The sequence below is a fragment of the Helianthus annuus genome, chromosome 1 (assembly GCF_002127325.2).
Source record: "Helianthus annuus cultivar XRQ/B chromosome 1, HanXRQr2.0-SUNRISE, whole genome shotgun sequence".
In the NCBI taxonomy this organism is placed as follows: Eukaryota; Viridiplantae; Streptophyta; class Magnoliopsida; order Asterales; family Asteraceae; genus Helianthus; species Helianthus annuus.
In genome coordinates this window covers 142,290,445-142,304,213 of record NC_035433.2, presented here as the reverse complement: position 1 = coordinate 142,304,213, position 13,769 = coordinate 142,290,445, and the positions used below count along the sequence as shown (strand labels likewise).

The following is a 13,769-nucleotide window of genomic DNA, read 5'->3' as shown; positions in this document are numbered from 1 at the left end:
GTTTGAAATTCAAAAATTCTACAAACTGGATTCAGTATTTATATATCTTATCAATCGATAAGTATTTGAGGAGTTCTGACACTTGACCCCAGATCACGTGCATAAGCGAAAAAGGATTGTTGGTGCAGTTTTTGTGTCCGATGTAGTTCAAATAGATTAGATTAATTTTATGTTGATTATGTAATAGTTAGTGAAACGGTCAAACGAACGTGTATAGACCCGCTCGTTTGAAGTGGTCAAACGAAAGGGTTATTTGTTTGACCGTGTGTGTTTGCAAGTGAAAGGGGTGTGGCTATAAAAAACACCACTTGGTTATTTGCAACATTTATGAAGGTTTTAGACTTGGGGGAGAGATCACCATTTGGTCTCTCTCCGGATGTATGCTCCTTTGGTATAGTTCGGCTAGCTTGTAACCAGGCCAGTTTGTAATGTTATGCTACCGAATTTATTCAAGAAAGTTGTTTTATCCATATCTAATCTTCCCGTCTTTGAACATAATCACACACTAATCACGGGTTTTGGTCCGAATCATGAACTTACAATTGGTATCAGAGCCATGGTACCCGACTTAGTGAATCTAACCATTTGCTAAGTCACATGTGCTCTTCATCAGTGATTTTTGTGGTGTTTTTGTTCAAGATGTAAAGTTGTGTAAACATGAAGATAACTCAGATCTGGACCCAAATGTATGGGTCTGAGCTGAAACGGAACACACCAGAGGGTTGGGTTTTATGTTTCATGTCACACCCCAACCGATGGCGGAATCATCGGGGCGCGACACTAGGCGAATCAGATTGCTCAAGAGAATCCATAACAACTATATTGCGATAATATTTATTACATTCGTTATCCCATACTAACAAATAATACAATCACATAAGTCATCACAGATTTCTTGTCCTCTCGAACAATTCAAACCCGACAACCTAGATTTTAGGTGAGTTTCTAGACTTCCTAGCTTGATTTGATGTAGACTTCAACTAAACCTGCAACATACGTTAAAATAATGTCAATACAAAAGTATTGGCGAGTATACAGCTTTGATAGGTAATAGCGTATAGATTAAAAAGTGTTGCGAATTTCCACATGCATAAACGTAATACACGACATATATACTCACAAAACTGATACTACCAGCTAAGTCCTCGATGCTCGATTCTTCGATGGCATAACTAGACCCCGTCGGGCACAATAGTACTATACTAGTCGTGGTGGGACGTCACGAGTATAAGTCCTAGCACATATGCAACTAGCATCACGTATATCTATGCAAACAGTTATTCGCAAGTGATAAATTGACTGATTTGATTATTCGTTGGATAAGTTCGATTTATAAGGAACGTATGTTACACCCAAAATTCGATAAAAGAGGTCAAGTATACTCACAGTGCGTATTTGGTTTGGATTGGCGGGATTATGTTTGAGAATGCCCTGATTATAGACTGATCACATGAGTGTTTGATGGCGCGTTAAATGATAACGGAATACGCGAAAGCGAATGAAAATTTGATCAAGGTTGGCCCGTTCGGATGGGCCGTCCGATCGAATAGGTTGTTCGATCGGAGGGACCGTCCAATCGGATGGGCTGTCCGATCGAATAGGCTGTTCGATCGGATGGACCGTCCAATCGGATGGGCTGTCCGATCGGCTAGCCTGTCCGATCGGTTGGGCTGTTCGATCGACCGGCCCGTCCAGCTGTTTTCGACAATTTTGCATGTTTTTCGGTGGTTTTGGTCGAGACGTTGCTGTGACGTGTTAAACAACTGAAATCCCATCAAGTCTGACTTATTTTTAACGGTCGGGCATCACCCCGTTCCATCAGAACTGACCGTTCGTGACGGTTTTTCCATGTTTAACCCGAAATTTGGTCGTCTCATCGTTAGGAATCAGATCCTTGACCAACACGACACTAGAAATGAGTAGAAGGTCGGTATAAGCTCTAATTCCATCGTTTTTGAGTGCTTTGAGAGTAAAAGAGTTGAAAGAGGGTTGGAAAACCATCCTTCAAACCTTTTATTCATGATTATGTGTAGATCTGTGGTAAAAAGGTTGTTTATTCTTGTGGAAATCCCTTAGATCTGAGTTGTTCTTGATAGAATGAGGCCAACACTTGAAGTTCATAAGAACTTCATGATGACATCACTCTAGAACACTCCAAATCCGTTGATTTCACGGTTAAAAGTTGGAATTTGAAAGATAGAAAGGTGGAGGAATGCATATAGATCAAGGAAGTACAAGATTTGAGTTGAAAACTTATAAGAATCGCGAGAAATCGAGAGATAAAGGGGTTGGAACTTCTGGTCGAGCAGCAACAGTGACAACAAGTGTGTTTGAGGTGAATGAGGGGTATTTATAGGCAAGGAGGAAGGAAAGGAGGGCAGGTTGGCCTGGATCGGACGGCCCGTTCGATCGGCCGGCCTATCCGGATCGGACGGTCTGTCCGATCGGTCAGCCCAGTCCGGATCGAATGGCCTGTCTGATCGGTTGGCCCAGCCATTCGGCTGGCCCATCCGTTCGGAGGCTCCTCGATCCTCGTTTTTGGTGCGTTGCGATAGTTTTGGGCATACATTTTCATTCGTATTCAGTTATTATTTATTTATTTATTATAATTAATCACAAAAGGTCGTATATACGTATCTATATATTCAATATTCGGTGCGATGATCGAGTTACGCATGTCTTCGAGTGCGTTCTTCGATGTGATGTGCCACAATGCTTATCGGGGTAGTACTTGCTCGTATTGCCATCATCGTCACGACGGCTGGAGGCATGGTACTCACCCGATAGTCCTTGTTAGCGTTGATTGTTTACGTTTCGACACCTCACGACTATCGAGGAGGGTAGAATAGGTCCTCACTCAATGTCATCGTGAGCGTTATTATTTGCGAAAACAGCTTTGTAATAGTGATAGAATATGCGTAATTATTTGATTATACTGCGATATGGCGATGTATCTGATATTGATACATTATGATCCGAATATCTGATGCTAGGCGTAACGAGTGTAATGAGCAGTAACAACGCACGAAAGTGCGGGTTGTTACATTTCACACAAAGAAAATCAAGTTTTCATCATCGTTTATCATTTTTGAAGTGTTTTTCGTCAGATCTGCAAATGAACAAGATGTCTATGTTCTTGAGGGGGTGGCGACTGTTAAGAAACATTAGGGTTTCTTCACATCAGGACCCACAAAGGACTATGTTGGTGCCTCCTACTCACGAAAAATCCTCTGCCGAAGAACTCCCTAGGCGAAGAATCAGTTGCCACGAAGAACATCTTTCGTGAGTTTGTTGCTGATTACAAGTCCTGCGAAGAACCAACATGTACTTAAAACACCCTCACGAAGAACCTCAGCGAAGAACCTCACTCTGCCGAAGAACCCAGCTCGATGAAGAACCTCTTTCACGAAGAACATACTTCGTATGAAAAGTGAGCGGAGGTGGCCGTTGGCCGGCGCCGCAGTGGTGGTCTGTGGAGGTGACGGAAGCGGTTTGGAGGTGCACGATGGAGGATGTCTGATTATGGTGGCTGGAGAACAATGTTTGTCAGCTGAAAGATGGCGTTAGCGGCTGAAAGTTGAATTTTTAGGGTTTTGGATGAGGGAAGATGATTTGACGGCTTGTACAAGGTAGATGTCGCAGGATTAACTGATGTTTGCAACTAGGGCGTGTGATTTCATGTCTTGAGTGGGCCAAGGTATGGTGGAATGCTTCTTTTTAGGCCACAAAATTCCAAGGTTGGCTTTTATCATCTTGGGCCCACTTGAAATGCCTAGTATTGTTACATGGTGGTTTTATCATCTTGGGCCCACCTAATTTGTCTTGTTTAAGTAAGTGGCCACAAAATGGTTGAATTAATTTCCTTCCATCATATGTTGATGTTGGAGGTTACTAATTTCCATGCAAACTTTTAAGAAAAGTATTTAATACTTTGTTTTTTAATGAATTTGAATTTTTAATTCAAATATAAATTGATTTAAATGTTTGTGAGTATTAGTTAGGTTGCCATCTACGAAACTTAATGGGCCGCAGATTTACTGAAACAATAGGTGGGTTGCGACATGTGTTGGACCTGGTAAAATAAAATCTTTTGGGTTATGAACAAGATTGGGTCGGGTGTTAAAAGAACGACACTTGGGCCAGGAGTACAAGATTATTATATGGGCCAAGAAATTCAAGTGTTGAGTACGTGTTCAAGTGTTGAGTACGTGTTCGGGAGCGCGCCAAACCAGTTTGGGATGATGAAAACAAATGACTTATTTTGAAAAATGTGGGGTAGTCACGGTTACCGATGCAAACGTTAAAATTGGTGACTTGACTATTATGGGCCAAAAACGGTATATTTATTTCTGCACGTGAAAATTTATTTTGTTATTGGTGTTTGTAAATGCTCGAAAGAATTTTGTTTATTGTCATATTCTCGCAATTGATAACGATTGAAGGAACCTAGAGAGCCAAGACCGGTCCTAACGAGTTCACAAAGTCGAAGAGTTATGCCTGTGATGGAAGTTTTCGGATTAGGTGTTAGCAGAACTTTGGGGGAATACAAGTCGGATCCTACGGGGCTAGGGGACTTTCCTTATCAACTAGAATATGCAAAGAAGAAAGTCGTTTTCATGATTCTTCAAAAAACCGAGAACATTTGAAAGATTCTGCTCAGTGGAGAGAATTTGTTCAGTGAAGTTGACGACAGTTCCGCTCAGAGGAGGGAATTTGTTAAGGTTTAGTGATTTCACCAAAGAAATGAGGGGGATAAAAATTTTCATATGTTTTGGAATTTCTTCAGTAAATTTCTAAACGCAATCACAGGTGGTAAAGGTTGTGATTTTGTGGTTATATGTTTTTGAATTTCTTTGGTAAATTTCTAAACACAATCACAGGTGGTAAAGTTTGTGATTTTCTGGTGATACCAAAGGTTCTGCGTGGAATGTTTTGCACAGACACATATTTCAGGATTTTAATTAATTCTCCAGCCAGCGTGAAGGGTTTTGCACGAAAACATATAGGTATCTAAAGTAAACAGTAGTTTCAAAACGCTGTTCACTAAAGACCTGGTGAATCTTTATGAGAGCTGATAGTTCAAGGCGGACAAGTGTGGATTCCAACTCTGTCAGTTGATGGGGAATTTGCAGGATGTGGTTTTGGGTTTGATGTCTCTTTGGGATTTTACAAGGATCTGGGTGTAACTCAATTCGTTGAGTTTGCAAACGATGTGCTTGGTCAAGCTGACATTCTGAGTATTGATGCTGAAGATCCGTAGTGCATGACGTGGTCAACTTCACAAAGGCGAGACAATGAGATCTCGATGTAGTTCAACTAAGTGTGCTGGTTGAGCTTGCAAGTGATATACTCAGTCTAGATGACTTCCTGAGTGTTGATGCTGATGATCAAAGTGCATTACTTGGTCGATTCCACAAAGATGGTTTACAGAAGACAGTTTACCAGAAAACTCTACATTATGTAGTATGCTTGAATGAGATAGAGTTCTTATGACAAGATCAAGACTTGATGCAATTTTTAAAGAATGGAACCCTTATCAAATGCCGGTTGGAGTATTGGAAGATAAGCGGCGGTCAATTTAGCCTTGTGAGGACATTGCACAACACCCAACACAGATACGCGTACTTTGAGGGGGAAATATTATACGAGAAGCTTCAAGGGTTTGATATTGCTATGAAGACTCAAGTCAAGATACTACTTACCTGGATCATCGGTCAAGGGGGAATTTGTTAACACAGAGAAGCCAACATCAACAAATACTTAACTGAAGATCGATTGCAGTTGCATTTTCAGCATTCGATAGCAACGGACAAGGGGGAATTTGTTGGTGCAGTTTTTGTGTCCGATGTTGTTCGAATAGAGTAGATTAATTTTATGCTGATTATGTAATAGTTAGTGAAACGGTCAAACGAACGTGTATAGACCCGCTCGTTTGAAGTGGTCAAACGAAAGGGTTTTTCGTTTGACCGTGTGTGTTTGCAAGTGCAAGGGGTGTGGCTATAAATACCACTACTTGGTCATTTGCAACATTTTTGAAGGTTATGTATGCTCCTTTGGTATAGTTCGGCTAGCTTGTAATCAGGCCGGTTTGTAATGTTATGCTACCAAATTTATACAAGAAAGTTGTTTTATCCATTTCTAATCTTCCCGTCTTTGAAAATATTCACACACTAATCACGGGTTTCGGTCCGAAATCTTGAACTTACAAGGATCAGTAATGACACTTCACTGATACAACAAAATACGGCTCAGTGTCGCTACGGTTGCAAACGGAGTTGCCACACCAAGTAGCAAGCCGACATCATCGCCAGATAACGCTTCAAATCCCCAATAAATTGACATACACATAGTCTTTGCTTTTCACCCCAAAAATTTTAAAGCTTGCATTTTCACAACTACTGTCAACGCCACAACCACCAAGATCAAAACCTGCCTTTTCATCAAAACCATCACAAAAGCCAATAAACCATTGAAACTTCGCAGAAGCAAAGTCCAGTAAAAAAATTAACCACAAGTTGACCTAATGTCCTCTTCAAGTGTAGTAAGTAACAACCATACACATTCGTATGATTCAAAATTGCATAATCAAACACTACACACAAATAGATATAAAAAAAACACACATCAAAACTATACAAATCGACTCAGATCCGAAAGGATCATTATCGTTGTTGAACCCACTCAGTTGCACAGCGATTGCAACCGAAGTTGCCATACTAGGTAGCAAGCAGGGGGATGACCGCCAAATAGGGCTAACCTTGATCTAAAAGTTCTATTATCTCAATATTGTTCATATGTGAGTAGGGATGTTCAGTCTTCAAATCAGATTTGAAGAAATTTAAAATTCGACTCATTTCGAATTTGAGTTTAGCAATCAAATTCGAATCGAATAAGAATATTTGATCCGGATTGGAATTTGAATTTTAACATCCCCAAACAGATTTAACCCAAACAACTTACCTTATTTTGCACGAGGAGAAGGGGTGGTGACGGTGGTGGCCGTGGAGACAAGGTGATGCCGGTGGAGACGAGGTGGTGCCGGTGGAGAACCTACATTCACCAAGAACAAAGAAATTACAACCTATATAACAAAATAAACAAAGAATTCAACAAGAAACTAACCGATTTCAAGTGGAAAAGAAGAGATTCGCCGAAGTGGAGAGGAACCGGATGGAAGCAGAACCGATTTGGGGGAAAGTAGGTGGAGGGAAGAAGATAAATGGCGCTGAACTGATTATATTCGTCGGACCAATAGCGGCGACAATATGTCGCCGCTATTGATTAAAATTCATCGCCGCTATTAACAAGGGAACACCCCAACCGTTGGATGATCACAACAATCGTGTGGCTAGGGTTAAAGATGGGACCGGGTGCGGATTGGACCAATAGCGGCGACACATGTCGCCGCTATTGCTTGATGCTCATCGCCGCTATTAACAACGGAACGCCCCAGCCGTTGGATGATCACAACAATCGTGTGGCCAGAGTTAAAGATAGGACACCGGGTGCGGATTGGACCAATAGCGGCGACATGTTGGAGGTCGCCGCTATTGAGGTCGCCGCTATTACTCGTATTTCTTGTAGTGTATATACATAAAGCTTATAAACTTAGGCCAATATCTAAATTATCCATTTATTTAATTTAATTTAATTTAATTTAAATATTTAATACACAAAGGGGAATGAATATATGTTTTATTATCTTAAATGTGTCGCATCATACTTTTAACTCGTTTAACAGTTTAACATGATTAGTTAAATGGGTTGGACTCTTATGTGGCTTTATAGCCTAATGGTCATTTTGGTGGTGGGATAAGGCTTTGGGACCAATAGGTCCTGGGTTCGATTCTCACAAGGGGGGTTTTCCCATGTTTATTGGGTTTCCTTCTGAATTAGTGTGGCATTATGCCTAGTGGAGATGGATATGATCGGGTGGTTCCTCTGGTGGCACGATAATACTCCAGTGGTCCGTCAGTGATCCAAATTTGCCGTTCAAAAAAAAAAAAAAAAAAAAAGAGGGTTGGACTCTTTAAAACATGTTTTTAGTTGTGTCCATAGCATGTCGGTTATTTAAAACCCAAACTCATTTGCCTCAAACCCTAAGTCATTTAACTTCGTATCGAATCATGTCATTGACATGTTAGTGAATCGAGTAAAAAATTCCATTAGGAGCTCTACCCATATGTACTAAATCTGTTCCTTTAAGAGATAATGGATTCAAAACTTATAACAAAATCTGAAATAAGATAATTTACTTCATATATAGAAACTGATTTGCTGACATTCTAGTTTTGATATGACTTGGCGTAAAAACGATATGTACAAAACAAAACAGAGTAGAAATAGTGAAATCCAAATTGTTGACTTTTGAAAACCCTAGGTAAAACATTTCGGGCCACTGAACACTTCCTGTAAGTTCACAGGTCTTGTAACATTAATTGATCATACGAACCGCCATTTAATAAAAGTTTTTATACTTTTAAGTATATTTTCTAACTTTCACAGAAAAATATAAACTGGAATTTGACCTTAGAAGGGCAAAAATTGAGGATTACTAGAAGAGAGAAAAGTTGACACTTTGATGAATAAGTTGTGGGGTTTTACGTCTCATTAAAGCAACCATGTATTGAGTATTTGGCTGTATAAACATCTGGGATCAATGTCACAAGAACCTGTAATTGTACCAGTCTGTGCTTCTGTCTAGTTTAGTTCTCTCTCTTCAAAGAAATGGAGAGAGAGGGATATATATATTTAAGATAATATATTTGAAGTATTCTCGGTTAATCGTACCAGTATGAATTATATTGTCCGATACGTTTCCTATTGATTTAATTCGTTCACCAACTGAAGCCTTATGTGAATTGTATTGCCTTATACGCTTTCTATTAACGCTATGAGAATCGTATTGCTCTATACGTTTCCTGTTGGGGTCACTTTTCAGACCTTTTCAGTTCTGAACTGTTTGCATGCCAGAGTATATCGTGGTTCAGCGTAACAATTGGAATCGTATTATCCTATACCATTCCTATTAGTGTCATATTTAATGTTTTAAAACCTATGAAAAGCGTATTGAACTATACGTTTCCCAGATCTACATAAATTTTAAGGGATGTGTAGATACCATCACCCTTTTTATATGGTGATATACATATTAATATTCTGTACACATATAGTCTCTATTATTTTATTAGAGTATCTATTCTTTAATAACAAACACGTAAATGGGTCCGACCAAATTCTAATTTACTGATATCTCTTTCCTTGTGAAAACATGATCAGCTTCTTCCTTATCCTAATTTGAAACACTATTGAAAAGATAGAAAAAGAAACTTGAAAACCAAGATGGGAATGGAGGAAAAGTATGGGATGATGGTGTTGGTTATCAGGCCCAAAGATCAAACAATTAAACACTCACGAACCCTAGGAATTCTTGCAAACTTTCTTTATGAAATTGAGAGTACAAAAAAACAATGAAGTCCTGATAACCTATTTATACATAAACTTAACAAATAAAACCACATGCATAATATATCACGTGCTCCTACTTTCAAGCTAAAGATTCCAACGTTCACCTCTCCTCAACTCCACCTCCAACAAACTCGGTCAACCATATACCAAGTCTAACACCGTAACCCGTTGCCGACTTGACCCGTATCCGACCCGAAATAACACGAAACATCAAGATTAAACCCAACATTCACCCCCGTAATCTTGATTCGGTTCTTTCTTCTGGCTTGTCTTCAGTCTTGCTAAACTTTATTGATTCGAACCCGTTCTTGTTTGCTTGTCGAATCTTCTTGCTAACCTTCATACTTTCTGAACTTGCTCTTTCTTTCTTGCTCAATCCAAGTTCAACTTTCTTGCTATTTGAATCATTAAGATTCAATCTTTCTACTTTCTACGAGCCAATATGACTCGATTCTTGCTCTTGCTTCACGAACCACGCGGGCCCGGCCTTTCTCTTTCTTACGTGAACGCTTTCGGTCTCTCGTTCACGACTCGGTCTATTGTGAACTCTTTCGGTCTTTGTTCACAATTTTCGGTCTTTCTTTCTTTCTTCGCTGATTTCAATCAGCCGTTCTCCATTCTTGCTTACGGTTGTCGGCTTTCTTTCTGCATCGACACCGATTCTTTCTTTCTTTCTTGTGACGGCTCTTTCTTTCTTCTTTCTTGCACCGCCATTACTTTCTCATTCTTCCTTGCTTACTTTATTTTCCTTTCGTTCTTGCTTTGCTGATTTTTTAAACTATGTGAGTTCAAAATTCAAACTTGGATTTGAATTTAAAACACCAAGACTTATCCACTCGGAACCACCATCTTCAATTTTGATTTTTTTATTCATACTTATTATCACAAACAAACAGGAATGTTTGTTTATCTTCTTCCTTCTATTCAATTTTCTTGCTGCTTCAATCGGTAATACTTCAGCTTCAATTCTTTCTCAACCTGAATATTGATCCTTGCTTCGTGCTTCATTCTTCCAATCACGACTTTGATCAACCTTGCTTGCTTTCACTTTCACTTTCACTTTCGGACCTTCCCGACGGTTCTTCGGTTTGATTTCCAAACCACCGGCCGATTATGGCTTCGGTCTTTTCTTTCTTTACACCGGTTTCGTATTTCCGTAGACGGTATCTCTCGATCTTACTGCTGTACCAGCGGCTCGTGCTTCTTCGTTCTTTCCGACCGACGACTACATCCCAAGGCTGCTGCCTTGCTTTCTCGAGCTCTCTAAACGACTCTCAAAACGGCGTCTCCGGTCTTAACCTGCTCTGATACCAAATGTTGGTTATCAGGCCCAAAGATCAAACAATTAAACACTCACGAACCCTAGGAATTCTTGCAAACTTTCTTTATGAAATTGAGAGTACAAAAAAACAATGAAGTCCTGATAACCTATTTATACATAAACTTAACAAATAAAACCACATGCATAATATATCACGTGCTCCTACTTTCAAGCTAAAGATTCCAACGTTCACCTCTCCTCAACTCCACCTCCAACAAACTCGGTCAACCATATACCAAGTCTAACACCGTAACCCGTTGCCGACTTGACCCGTATCCGACCCGAAATAACACGAAACATCAAGATTAAACCCAACAGATGGATCAGATCAACCACTACATTAAAGGAAGACCGGTCTTCCCTTCCATACCTCAATCTCCTCGAGACCTGCACTATGCCATGGTGATGTTAGGAGGTGGTGATTGTGGTGGTATGTCTTTTAGATCTGATTCAACCATGGGTATGTCAACAACTTCGGGCCTTAGCGGCGATAGCGGTAGCGGTAGTGGTTTATACATGGAGATTGGTGGAAGATGGCCAAAGGAAGAAACCCTAGCACTTCTTGACATCAGATCAAGGCTCAATTTTCAGTTCAAAGAAGCTAAACACAAGGGCCCTTTGTGGGAAGAAGTTTCAAGGTCTATCTTTCTCAATCTCATCATCTTAAACTAATTTTTTTCTTCTTTTTTATTTATATATTATGGTTTTTAGATCCAGAAGCTGAGTTTTGGTTCACTCAAATAGGGTTTCTCTAGATCATAGAACCCTAAATTCACACCTTTCTTACTAAGCTAATTATTACTTAATAAAAAAGATATTTGCTACATAATTGCTACGAATATCGCCATATCAAATAAATGTTTCATTTTTTTTTATGCTTCTTAAATGCTAGTTTAATGGTTAAAGATCAAAGCTTTACCCTTCTCTGATGTAAACACAAACTTCACTTAGTAACAACAAAACTGTGACGTTATGCTTGAAGGGTTTAACTAGTGGAAAAACTATACTATAAAGTGGACAAACTTTTTACTTCACTTTGTTTTCTTTCCTTCTTAAATGCCATTGTTGAGTTTACAAGTCAAAGCTTTTTTATTTTTTTTCTTTCATAACTTGATCACATTACAAGGTTCACCTTAAATGATGTTGTGCTTGAAGGGTTTATTTAGTTCTTCTAAGTTCTTTGAAACAACTTTCATGAAAACTATTTTAAACTGTTCACTTTGTCGATGGGTTCAATCAAGCAATACATCAGCCTTAAAAGTGGCCAAAAAGGGCTCTTCTTTCTTGTGAATCTTGAAAGCTTTATTCCTACCTTTTTATTCTCACTAACTTATTCATTTTGTTGTTTGATTTTCAGGATAATGTATGTGGAGCACGGGTATAAAAGAACTGGGAAAAACTGCAGAGTGAAATTTGATAACTTATACAAGTATTACAAGAAGATTAAAGAGGGGAAAGTAGGGAAAGCTGGAAGACAAGACCCGAAGCATTACCGATTCTTTCACCAACTACAAGCTATATACGGGGAGACAAGCAGCACTAGTACCAATCTCAATGCTAGCAATGTTTCAGTCACTAATGCAACTTTGCCTCCATTTATGGAAGAAAATGACCAAGCAGTTACCAAGAGAATGCTGGGGAAGAAGCGTTGGAAGACCGCGATAACTGACTATATTGAAACAAAAATGAACACACTTATAGAGAAACAAGAAAAATGGATGGAAAAGGTGATGAATACCATAGAAGAAAAAGAACATGAGAGGATTTTAAAAGAGGAACAAAGGAGGAAAGAAGAGGCTTCAAGGTTAGAGATGGAAAAAACGTTCCGCTCAAATGAACTAGCATGGATGCAGTCTCGAGATTCGACTATAATGGAAGCTTTGCACAACATAACTAAAAATGAATCAACAATTGAGACTTTGTGTACCGAGAACTGTAATGATCAAATCCCATTTGCCACTGATTGGGTAGAACATGAGATTACACAACTGATACTACTAAGAAGTGGGATGGAAACAAGATTTGAGGAAGGTGGGCATATGGAAAATGCTCTTTGGGAAGAAATTTCTTTAACGATGGCTGGTTTAGGTTACAATAGGAGTGCATTGATCTGCAAGGCTAAGTGGGATCATATTAATTTTCTATTGAAATACAAGAAACAAAAAGGAAGCTCAACTTTGTATTCTGATCACCATAATCACATCTTTCATCAGGCAGGTGAAAATTTTGCCGCATTGAATGCTCAACACGATGATTGTGGGAATAGGGTTATGATGAATGACCCTGAGATGATGTGGAATTACAACGGAAACATATAAGAAACTTTATGGTGTTTTCTTGATTATGGAAATCGTGTGACTAAAAGAGGAGTTGGTGTGCTAATAACCTTGGAATATATTATTTGGTTTGGATTTCAATGATTATATTAATATGTTTGATCATATTTTGAGAACAAGTTAATTCTAATAATTTTTTATCTTGTCTTTCCAATGTTATTAGTGGAGGGTATACATATATATCCCCCATATCTTTCTTACTATATGATCTCTCTTCTCCAAATTAATGTCACATCAAATTCCACTAATTTCTTAATTCACTACAAAGAATGTTTGCAATAGCGGCGACCTTTGTCGCCCCTAATACTCCCCAATGTTGCCTCTAAAGGTTTTAGCGGCGACTTGTCGCCGCTACTGAGTCGCCGCTTATGAACCGGCGGAGTCAAGGTGTTGCAGCGGAGCTCCGATAGAGTCAACCTGGTGCGGCGGCGGTGTGGTGTTTTGTGGTCTGAGAGAGAATCAGAGAACCATTGTTGTGTACAGAGGTGTGTGGAGGGAAAATGTGCGCTAAGAGACCTTTTCTGCTTTTTTATTCAGGGATAAACCCTATCCATCAAATTATTTTCGGAAGGAACGACCCAGATCACTTCAAACACCCATGTTGCGGATTGAGACCTTTAGCGGCGACATTTCCTAAGTCGCCG

General features: G+C 39.4%; 1 protein-coding gene across 1 annotated transcript; it reads left to right on the top strand.

Moving 5' to 3' along the window:
• Nucleotides 1-11,087: 11,087 nt before the first annotated feature.
• Nucleotides 11,088-13,206, top strand: LOC110933356 (trihelix transcription factor PTL-like). Its single transcript, XM_022176587.2, has 2 exons — nucleotides 11,088-11,427; nucleotides 12,147-13,206. Exons 1-2 carry the CDS (start codon nucleotides 11,108-11,110, stop codon nucleotides 13,105-13,107), a joined length of 1,281 nt encoding a protein of 426 aa, XP_022032279.2. The 5' UTR covers nucleotides 11,088-11,107; the 3' UTR covers nucleotides 13,108-13,206.
• The last annotated feature ends 563 nt before the right edge of the window (nucleotides 13,207-13,769 follow it).

What these genes read in the sequence shown, in the direction of transcription:
- LOC110933356 (XM_022176587.2), top strand. Translation starts at nt 11,108, where the DNA reads ATGGATCAGATCAACCACTACATTAAAGGAAGACCGGTCTTCCCTTCC. An exon ending in TTGTGGGAAGAAGTTTCAAG is followed by an intron (nt 11,428 to 12,146) that starts GTCTATCTTTCT and finishes TTTGATTTTCAG; the next exon opens with GATAATGTATGTGGAGCACG.